Source organism: Pistacia vera, unplaced genomic scaffold (assembly GCF_008641045.1).
Source record: "Pistacia vera cultivar Batoury unplaced genomic scaffold, PisVer_v2 Contig507, whole genome shotgun sequence".
Taxonomy (NCBI): domain Eukaryota; kingdom Viridiplantae; phylum Streptophyta; class Magnoliopsida; order Sapindales; family Anacardiaceae; genus Pistacia; species Pistacia vera.
In genome coordinates, this window is record NW_022196343.1 from 753,209 (window position 1) to 764,852 (window position 11,644).

At 31.9% G+C, this 11,644-nt stretch overlaps 1 protein-coding gene across 13 annotated transcripts; it reads left to right on the forward strand.

Moving 5' to 3' along the window:
- The first annotated feature begins 1,103 nt into the window (after positions 1-1,103).
- Positions 1,104-5,231, forward strand: LOC116105964. 13 transcript variants are annotated; one of them, XR_004124179.1, is made up of 8 exons: positions 1,104-1,409; positions 2,448-2,532; positions 2,637-2,708; positions 2,857-3,044; positions 3,313-3,364; positions 3,813-4,172; positions 4,247-4,316; positions 4,803-4,856. XR_004124179.1 is itself a non-coding variant. In XM_031392332.1 (8 exons), exons 4-8 carry the CDS (start codon positions 3,019-3,021, stop codon positions 5,025-5,027), a joined length of 579 nt encoding a protein of 192 aa, XP_031248192.1. In that variant the 5' UTR covers positions 1,104-1,409; positions 2,448-2,532; positions 2,637-2,708; positions 2,857-3,018; the 3' UTR covers positions 5,028-5,231. The 13 variants fall into 13 exon arrangements, 6 of the variants coding, with proteins under 6 accessions (XP_031248192.1, XP_031248187.1, XP_031248188.1 ...); XR_004124177.1 differs by having other exon boundaries at positions 2,857-3,001; positions 3,313-3,454; XR_004124178.1 differs by having other exon boundaries at positions 2,857-3,001; positions 3,313-3,418.
- The last annotated feature ends 6,413 nt before the right edge of the window (positions 5,232-11,644 follow it).

Sequence of the window (11,644 nt, forward strand, 5' to 3'; positions counted from 1 at the left end):
GATTTTAGTTTCCAAATGTATGGTAAATTTTGAGCACCCTATGTTCCCTATGTTCTCGCTTGAAATAAATTGAAATTTTGGGTATGTTGTTTTGGCAACTAAAGTTATAGTTGTTAATAGGATTTTTTTGCAACCAAAATGTTAGCCACTAAATATTATTTATTAAAAATAATATTTACTACTAGTAACCAAAATCAATTTTATTGTTTGATTCTACTTTTGTCACCTACATTTCCCCATTGAAGGTAACTTTTTATTTTTATTTTTATGTCAAATCTCATTCTTTTACAAATGGTATTTCAATTTTATTGTTTGATTTTCAATCCGTTTCTTCACAACATTTGTTTAATTTGTTTAAGCATCTGTTGTTAGTGACGTTCCTAAATGGGTGGCTTTAACTTCATAATGGATGATTTTATGTTTGTCTTCTCTTTCATTTGACATTACAATGGCTATTATAATTGTAATGAGTGCTTTAAATTCGTTTATTGTTACTAATAAACGAAGGGTGTTAGATTTTATTTTTGTCTTCTCTTTCATCTGACATTACCACTTTTTCCCTAAAACTTTTGCTTAACCGCTATTTCACTCATTTGTACAAACCCTCATAGTCGACCTCCTTCCGGCATTGGAACAACAATTCTAGTTTCTACTACTCTCGTTCAGTAGACAACAACTCGCTTATTGACTTTGGCGCTTATTCCGTGCCTATTTCGATAGAAATTGTTAACTTCGGTGAGTTTTGGCGAGGCATATCCCGAACACCCAAATGTAGGGGTGTTTAGAAAAATGTAGAAACCGAACTAAACCAGGAACCGAACCAGTTTTTCATTTATCTAGGAAACCGTTCGATTGTGGTCCACAAAAATACAAAAAAATAAATTTCCATATTAAAAAAAAAATAAAAAGTAAACAATTTTTCCTTAAAATTTAAAAAGTAAACAAATTGAAAAGTTCCTAAATCCTTACAATTAAAGAAAAACAAAACCCCAAACCCAGTTTTAGGGTAAAAAAAAAAGTGAACAATTTTGCACAGAAATTTTTGAAACTCAGAATTAAAAAACATTAAAAAGATAGTAAACCCAGTTATACACAATCCCCAAACTAATTTTACCCTAACACGCAAAACACTCTCTACTTCTCCACGCCGTTCGCATTTTCTTCTCCATTTTCCCCCTGAAATCAAGACTTCTCCAGTTGCCACTGCAACATCTCTCCACTGATTAGATCTCTCTCTCTCACTTACACCCACACGAGCGCCTAAAGACTCCAAACCCAAACAATCTATCATGCAATCACACCCTCCAGTCTCCAGGAACTTTGTTTCCTGGCTGGAAACGCAGCTCCGCCGTGCCATGACCACGGCGACACCATCTAAACTCAAACCCATAACACGCTCTTCGATTTAGGTAAGGATTCATTTCTTGTCTTTTTCAATTTGACGTCGTCTGGTTAATATTTTTATGTTTTGTTACTGATTTTTGTTTCATCGTGTAAGAATAAGCCATTTCTCTTTTGTAAATCAAAATCCGACGAAAGTAAACATGTGAGGATTGTTCGATTTAGTTATTCCATCATGGAGTTTTACTGTTATTCCTTGTTTTGGTTGTGAATGAAGAACATGATACATGTGGCTTCCTTTATAATCAACTTTTGAGTGTTCAGGAAAATTTCCCGAAGCTGATGAATTTTCATGTATTGACATTGCATTTTGACATAATAATTAGTTCTCAATGGTACTTGAATTTTTTTTTGATAACTTGTGAATTGGTGCCAAATTTTGGATCTGCTAGTTCATTATCTTTTCTAAATAGAAACATATTGATACTAGTTTATTGGCCACTATCATGCCTTAGATTTTGTGAGTAGTATCTATAAGCTATGTTATTTCTAAGGGATGTAACCAGTAAACTAATCAAATTGGGCAAATATAATCTGTTGATGGAGGCTTCTTTGTCTTTATGTTTAGACTTAGAGCACTTGTCTTTGCTAATGATGTCATTTTCAGGAAAATAAGCATCAAATGAAACTCATGCATGTGCCTAAGTTATTCTTAAAAGTCGTTCTGTTACATAAATCTGCAATATGGATTACAGTTATGGTTCAGTAAAATTTATGGACTTTTCCAATCCATATACTATCCGCCACAATTCCATCTATTTTCTTTTGTGTTTTCATTTTTGTCTGAAGTGTAACAGAGAGGATTTACCATTATGCCCGATCCTTAGAAATATCAGAGAAACTAGTACAGAAAGCATTAGGCAAAACACTTGAAGATTGTGTGATTTGAATCTGCTGTAGGTCAAATTATTTTGTTCATTCTTGATGTTGTTGACAAGGCTTTGGCACTTGGTACTCAAAAACGTGTGCATGGATACCCACTGCTGTTCTGCAGTGCTTCAGAGCATGAGATATATTAATTTTAGTTTGCATTCCTCTGTTTGCAGGGAATGGTGTTTGATCTTGAGAAAGGATCAATCCTATATATTGATCTTGCAAAATCTAATTCCAGACCTAAGCACTCAAGAACAGGTCTGTAGCTTGTTGAATATCTTCCCTTAAAATTTGATTTGATTTCTGTTATATATTTTGGTTGCTCGGTGACGTCATGTGTACTCGTTGGTTATTACTATTAGATGATGAATGAAGTGGCTTAGATAAGAAGGCAAGAGCATCCTCCACATTTTCAAGGGGTTCTTCTGACTCTGGTGGGTGGATTGCCTAGATTTAATTAGTTTGTGTCAGATTACCTTGTGGTTGCTTGTTTAAACAGTTTCTTTTCTTGGCTCACTTTAGACCTTTTAATAATGTTTGTAATCTTTCTCTTGCTCTCATTCATTTGTTTCATATGAGCAGGTTGGTGCTTGTCTAATCTCTCACTTGGACTACAAATTAATTACTTAGTCACCCGAAGGACACATCCTGATAGATGCTCACATTGCACATGTTTTGCATGCTTGGGCGCTAGCAGGTTTTGGCAGCATTCACATACCTGGAACGGGTAATTCTGCTTACAACATGATTGGTTATCCATCTACACAAAGGTCGTCTGCATTACTTAAGCACAACTTTCATTACTTAGAAGTGATTACTTCTAGATCAATTAGCACATACTTTTACTTTCAAGTGATTACTTCTAGCAGAAAGGTCAAGGTCCTAGTAAAAGCGGTTACTACATGCCCTGTTTGCAGAAGTTGGAGTGTAGTATCTACCTTTTTGATTTTCAGTTCTTCATGTATCTATGAAACCTTGTCTGATTATTAATCCTCATTTTCTTTTTTTCTTTTTTTTTTCCCTTTTTCTATCATTCAGTCTTGGAAACCTCAAGGCAAGAGCTGCTAGTGAGATAACAGCTGCCAAATTGGTCGGGCGACATTTCAGCTTGCTTTTCTTTTTAAGTCAATTCCAGTTCCTGGCAGTTACTTACCTATTGTTCTCTCCCGCTCCCAATTGTGTATTTCTGCTATTGCTATATGCTCTATTATATCCTTTTCTTTTAACTTTGAAAGATATAGTTAAGATTACATGGTCTTCATAAATCATTAGTCCTTTGAGATGCTTCCTAACATGTCCTGTCTGCGTGTTTTCTTAAATTTTTGTTGTAAAATTGCATTGTTTTTATAATCTGATGCACGATGGATTTCAAGCTATTGTCAATGCACCCAATTATAGGACCATGCCTTGTTTTCAATCATATTAATAGCCCATTTTCGTCAAGACAATCATCTTGACCACAATAAATTTTACATATGCACGCTCGAACAATTATTTTCCATTGTCAATAACTTCAAGGATCTTTGTTGTAATGGCAGAATAATTCTTCAGTTCCCCCTAATGTCCCCAAAATTGGTACCCCATGTCCAACACTTTTTGTGGCTGTCCAACACTTTTTGTGGCTAATCTCAGGCAATTATAGGACCATGCCTTGTTTTCAATCATATCAATAGCTCATTTTTGTTAAGACAATCATCTTGACCATAATAAATTTTACATTTGCACACTCGAACAATTATTTTCCATTGTCAATAACTTCAAGGATCTTTGTTGTAATGGCAGAATCATTCTTCAGTTCCCCCTAATGTCCCCAAAATTGGTACCCCATGTCCAACACTTTTTGTGGCTAATCTCAGGCCAACCTGTACAGAGCAAGGATTAATTCAAGTCTTTTCTAGGTAAGAACCATAACTTTTGTTATGAAATATATTATTTTGTTAATTTTTTTTTTGGTTGACATTTTTTCTATCAGATGCCCAAGATATCTGAAATTGAAGATGCAGAGCACACATGGAGCTCTAATTGCATTTGTTGATTTTCAGGTGCTCAACTTACTTTATTGATGACATGTTCTCCTTTCTCATACCTGTTAAAGAGAGAGTTGACTTAATAGCATCTCTCTTTCCTGTAGGGATGAGTTTGTTCATTATTGTAGCCCCTCTAGGGTATATGAGTAGGACATGCTGAAAGAAACAAATTAGAAAAATAAAATAAAATCAACTTTTTTCAAACAAAATGCCATTAAGTTCATGCACTAATTTCCTTTCAGCTTACAATCTTATATTTCACCATATGCTAGCATGTCAATATGTGAGGTTTAATTGTATAATTAATTTATCAAAATTATTAATGGGATATTTATGAATTTAAATGTTCAAATTTCATCATTTGCATGTCGATTCTGTTTGTAAAAAGCAGTAAAAATCCATAGTCATTCACATAAATTTTTAGTGTATTGAGAAAGCATCACTGGTTTGCATTATTGAGGACATGAACTCTTGATTTATTTTCTTGATATCTTATGTAAGGAGGGCCAAATTCAGATTAAAGAGTTGGAGGAGCAGTTCATCTTATTTGATCAACAAAAACAGAAAATAAAAATGCTTGAAGAACAACATTTTCAAATGTTGGAGATGCTAAAGCAGATCACTATAGCAGCTGCATATTTCCAACGAGCTAGAGCTCCAACTCGACTGCCATCGCCATCTCCAACTGATGAAATGTCTTCCTCATCTGCTAGTGCTATTTCATGAACCTCAACTAGTGACACTAGAGATGCTAACAATATTGATGGTTAGTTTTTTGTTATATGGGCAGCAAATATTTTGACATGGGGGTAGGATCATCTTTTGGACTTTTTAGGATTGCTTGCATATATCCTTTTAGATGATGTACATGGGTGGGCATTTTGTTTTTTAGTTATGCACGGATAGATAGCCACTATGAAATGTGGTGCATGCCCTTTTTTTTTTTTTTTTTTTTTTTTTTTTTTTTTTTTTTTGGGTATGGCACATGTGATAGTGCATTTTGGATTTTTATTGCTCATCATGCATAAAAATCCATGTATGGACTATATATATAAATATATATATGTATGAAAATATGATATTTGATGTTAGTGATCAGATTTTTATATTGTGTCAATTATTTTGTTGAGGTTGAATGTATAAACTAGGTCAATACGAAATGCTCTAAAAAAAAAAAAAAGCACATTTTGCAACTAATTTTTTTGTACAAAGAGTAATTTAGCATAATTGCATTTTGTTGAAGTTCAATACGAAATGCTCTAAAGAAAAACACATTCTGCAGTTAATGTTTTAGTAGCAAAAAGTAATTTAGCATAATTGCTTCCACATTCAGTGTCTAAAGTGATTAGAATTAACCATCAAATTTTGGTCACCAAAAGATACATTCATTCACTAATAAAATAGTCGCGAAAACTTTTTGGATTTCAAATTCAGCGTCTGAAATGTTTAGAATTAACCATTCAATTTTGGTTACTAAAAGATATATTCGTCCACTAATAAAATAGTTGCAAAAATCTTTTGGATTTCACATTTATTGTCTAAAATGATTAGAATTAACCATTAAATTTTGGTCATTAAAAGATACATTCGTCCACTAATAAAATAGTCGCGAAAACCTTTTAGATTCTACATTCAGCGTCTAAAATGACTATAATTAACCACTAAATTTTGGTCACCAAAGGATACATTTAGCCACTAATAAAATAGTCGCGAAAACCTTTTGGATTCTATATTCAGTGTCTAAAAGTATTACAATTAACCACCAAATTTTGGTCACCAAAAGATACATTCGTCGACTAATAAAATAGTTGCGAAAACCTTTTATAAAATTACCCTTACACCTTTAGCGTCTAATTTTTGTGGCATTCGTGACAAATTATTAGACACTAAAAGGTACATTTTGCAACTAATTGATTAGTCGGATACCATTTTACCAAATTACCCTTGAATAATTAGCGTCTAAGCGAGAGGACTATTTTAACCAGCAATTAGCGACTAATTTGCTAGTCGCTAAAAAAAAACTTTCCGCGTCTAACCAAAAATTTGGATGCGCATACTTTCCACGACAGCAATTCTGCAACTACGTGGCGACTATGAAATTTAGACGCGAAATATGATTTAGCGTCTAAATTTTACTTTCTACGTCTAATTTTGCTAGAAGCCGAAAGGCATTTTTCTTGTAGTGATATACTTTTATCACAAATTGATTCTTAAATTATCTTCTAAGTGTGTGACCTGTAGGCTCTTCATCATATCGGCAGTATGTAGTATCGCGATTAACACCAATTAATCATCTCACTACACATAGGCCAAGATTGGCTCCTAGCAAGGCATCATGACCACCTGATAGATTCGAATTCAGCGAAACCACAGCCTGTCAACGGTTTGGTTACCGTGCAATTAAATCCTTTCATCAACTATTATCTCATCGAGACTGAGGTACAAAAATAGTGTCAACCTCAGATATCCTCGACATGTTTGTATTCAGTTACTGGACCAATGACAGGAATATTAAATTGGATTGAGCATCAACTTAATCCCATTGTGGCCACAGATTTAGTGTCATTGTCATTTACTGAATTACCCAGTGAGATATCTTCTCCCGTACCCAGGAGTGATGAATCCTTTGTCGATCCACCATAGTCTCGATACACTTCTCAATGTAGGCAATCACTACCGTATTGATAGCTCTGAATAGAACTACGTTGGGCTAGTGTCAAACTACACCAATTGCTGCACAAGACGCCCTGGTGATCTCAAGTCTAAGGATCACATGCACCACCATCCGTTAGAGAATTTATTCCATAGATACTAGGATTACCATTCATATGGAATCCTCTCGTGGGTTTGTCCAGTGAACTTGCCTTTAGCAAGAACCCATGCTTTGCACCAGGTTGTCGGTAAACAACCTTCACCAGTGAGATCAGTCACTGCCTTTCGACAGAGTCGTTCAACCTATGATAGTCTTACCGTATTACTTGTGTCCTTGGTCAGAATAATATTGGGGCTACGGACGTTTCTAGAATGGTCACCATATGTGATCATAGGGTTCTCACTATCAAGATTTGAAACACTTGATACCCGCATCACGGTTCTGCCATCCTAAGGATATATATCAATATATATAATATGATTTACGTGATATAGTAGAATATGCATTTTATTGATAAATAAACATTTATTATAGAGTCAATTTTACAATAATTGATTAGCTTTAGGGCACATACTCTAACAATAATTGATATAGTATGTTTTAGCTTGTATCATCAACTATGAAAGGTTGTAAGTTTTCTTGATCAGTTCAATTAATGAAATTCAGTCATTCTTCCAGCATTTTTCTTCTACACATTCTAGAATTATGTTTTTCTTGAACTCTTCTAAACTATTTTCATGTGCCAATAAGATTTTATTCTTCTTAAACGACCATGTTTATTTATTATAACATCTTTATTCATATCCCGTCTATTTTTTTGTCTTCCTGATTAAATAAAACAAATCAAAATATGTTGTGATGTGAATTAACAAAATTTTAAGTAAAAAACTAAGATACTCAATAAAACATAAACAATTAAACAAGACCGAAGCCGAATCGTATAAACATTTTATAACCATACTGTCAAACTACAGTTAACTACTTAATTAATATATTATGACATCATCATGACATCTTTGACTTGGATATTTAACAAAATATTTATTGCCATTTTCTTTAAAATTGTGCCAATAAGATATCATTATTATTAAATCACCATGTTTATTTATTATTGATCGGTGCATTATATTATTATGTGATATTTTTAATGTGAGATTACTGTTAAAAGTCAGGATATTAGAATTTTGGTTTAATTATGGGTTAATGTATTTACTTTTTGATTGATGTGTTCGATATTTTGATGATGTTTGGTATTCTGATATTTAATGTCGTTCTTAATGTAGTGCTTTTGTTAAAGTGTTGATCAGATAAATGATACTGTTTATGTAGATATTTATATGATATTAATGGAATTCATAAAAGCAAATATTTATATTAATTAAACAGGATCTGTTTCGTACTGCTTTAAAAAAATTCGTACTAATCAAATTTATCAAATGCATCAAATGCTTAATATACCTATATAGAAATTTAGATAAATAAGAACCGTTTACATTTAAATTTAATTAATACTTAACATTAAATGATTAAAACCAAAATATTTTATATTCGTTAATCTTATAGATATAAAAAAAATCAAATAATTAATGTTCAATGAACTAAAAATATCATCATTAATTTACAAAAGTACTAAAAACCAGATTCAGATAACAATACTGACTCTCATTAATAATTAAAAAAAAAAAAAAAACGTTCGCTGTCCACACGCGAACTATATAAACCACAGAGACCATATCGACAACATAATTTCCATATACTTGCACCCAAAAAGCAGCACCAAAACATCATGATTCCTTACAAAAGAATGAAAACACAGCCCACAAATCTGTTACATTTACCATAAAAAATTCTACAACGAATCATCGTAAAAGCAACTAACAAAGACGACACCGCTTTACAAGCAATACAGTTAATGTAAGTTTTACTAAAATCATCATATTTCACTAATTTGTTGATTTCATTATTTTCTTGGTCATACAGAAAATGATATTTATACAAAATGGTTAATCATACAACTAATAACAATAGGATAATGGTTTGTTGGGCAGATGTCCTATTAGGATAATGGTTAACCATACAAATGGTTAAGCTAAACCATGTATATCTTTTGTTGTTAACAGATTTCTAATACATAAAAACCAAAATGTGTTTTAGAATCCATATTTAACTGAGTTATATTTGGTACACTTTTTTATTCTTAATTCCTTAATCATACAAGTAATGGTATTGTGATTCCCAACTGTTGATTTTTTTTAATTATTGCAAATATTGTGATTCGAAACCATTATTTACCGTACAATTTATAGGTGCAAATCTTTGAACAAACAAGCAAACATAAAGCAAATCTTACAAAGAAGAGACATCTCAAAACAACACAAACTGTCAACAATAACAACAGTAGGACTTTCAATTCTGAAGACACTTGCAGAAGTAGAAAATAAACATGCTTTGCTACTGCTTGGAACACATTTGTTCTTCATCAAACATGATACATATATGGGATTACAACTACTAGTTGCAGTTTGCAAAAAATATAACATACAAGCAATATATCAAACTGTTGTTGCTCTATTTACTATACATCACAACAGAGGTATACAAATTCTAATGAAATTAGTAAAACTACCTAATCATTTCTACAAACTAAAATATTGCAGGGAAGAATTCAATTCCTTGACTCCAATTGCCACAATTCTCATTAAAAGATGAATATTTGGGACTTACAACAAGGAGAATCAAAATCGTATACACTAAGACAGATCAACGTCACTAGAAAATATCACATGTCATAGATGTGATGTGGATTAACAAATAGTTTGTATGAAATTTAATTTTTAGTAAGTTTCTTATGAAATTCCTTGCTCATGTAAAAATTTAAAGGTTTTTTAATTTAATATGAAAATAGATGTTAAAACTCACTAGATATCTACGAATTGATCCAAATATTTAATAACTTATAGTGATCAATAAAACATAAACAATGTTTAAATAAGAATGTTAAAGAACAATGATTATGAGAATCTCAGAGAATTAAACATGTTCAACAAACAGCAATCTAAATACCATTCCTATAATATATCAAAAAAAAATTCCATATCATTATAGATTAGATTAAATTCCACGCCAAACCACAACATATTTTGGAAACTTGCCTGCCAAACCACTGTAAACTATTTATTACGCTTTCCTTTAATGCAGTACAAATAGTTTGCTACCGTTTTGTATCCCCTTATCCAAAAAGTTATTAACACTTTTTCAATCAACGTGTTTATTTGTTACTAGATGTCTGTTCATTTTCTCAGAGCAACTTTTATATTGTTTGATACAGTACCCCAGAAATTGATTGGGTTGTCATGTTCTCAACTGCTAAACAAACAAGGCAACGATCATAAAATAATCCCAAAAGCTTTGAATGAACTATATAGACACTACAAGAAAAATGCCTTTCGGCGTCTAGCAAAATTAGACTTAGAAAGTAAAATTTAGACGCTAAATCTATTTCGCGTCTAAATTTCGTAGTCGTCACGTAGTTGCGAAATCGCTGTCGTAGAAATTATGAGCGTCTAAATTTTTTGTTAGATGCGGAAAGTTTTTTTTTTAGCGACTAATTACTAGTCGCTAATTGCTGGTTAAAATAGTCCTCCCACTTAGACGCTAATTGTTCAAGGGTAATTTGGTAAAATGGTATCGCGACTAATCAATTAGTTGCAAAATATACCTTTTAATGTCTAATAATTTATCGCAAATGCCACAAAAATTAGACGCTGAAGGTGTAAGGGTAATTTCATAAAATGTTTTCATAACTATTTTACTAGTAGACGAATGTATCTTTTGGTGACCAAAATTTGGTGGTTAATTGTAATACTTTTAAACACTGAATGTGGAATCCAAAAGGTTTTTGCGACTATTTTTTTAGTGCCCGAATGTATCTTTTGATGACCAAAATTTAATGGTTAATTGTAATCATTTTAAACGCTGAATGTAGAATCCAAAAGGTTTTCGCGACTATTTTACTAGTGGACGAATGTATCTTTTGGTGACTAATATTTAGTGATTAATTCTAATCATTTTAGACGCTGAATGTGAAATCTAAAAGGTTTTCGCAACTATTTTATTAGTGGATGAATATATCTTTTGATGACCAAAATTTAGTGGTTAATTCTAATCATTTTAAACGCTGAATGTAAAATCCAAAAGGTTTACGTGACTATTTTATTAGTGGACGAATGTATCTTTTGGTGACCAAAATTTGATAGTTAATTCTAATCACTTTAGACGCTGAATGTGGAATGCAATTATGCTAAATTACTTTTTGCTACTAAAATATTAATTACAAAATGTGTTTTTTTTTTTTTTTTTTAAGAAAATAATTAGTGACCAAAGCATTTCGTATTGACATAGTTTATACATTCAACATCAACAAAATAATTGACACAATATAAAAATCTGATCACTAACATCAAATATCATATTTTTATACATATATATATAGTCCATACATGGATTTTTATGCATGATGTACATTCAACATCAACAAAATAATTGACACAATATAAAAATCTGATCACTAACATCAAATATCATATTTTTATACAAATATATATAGTCCATACATGGATTTTTATGCATGATGAGCAATAAAAATCCAAAATGCACTATCACATGTGCATAACCAAAAAATAAGCATGCA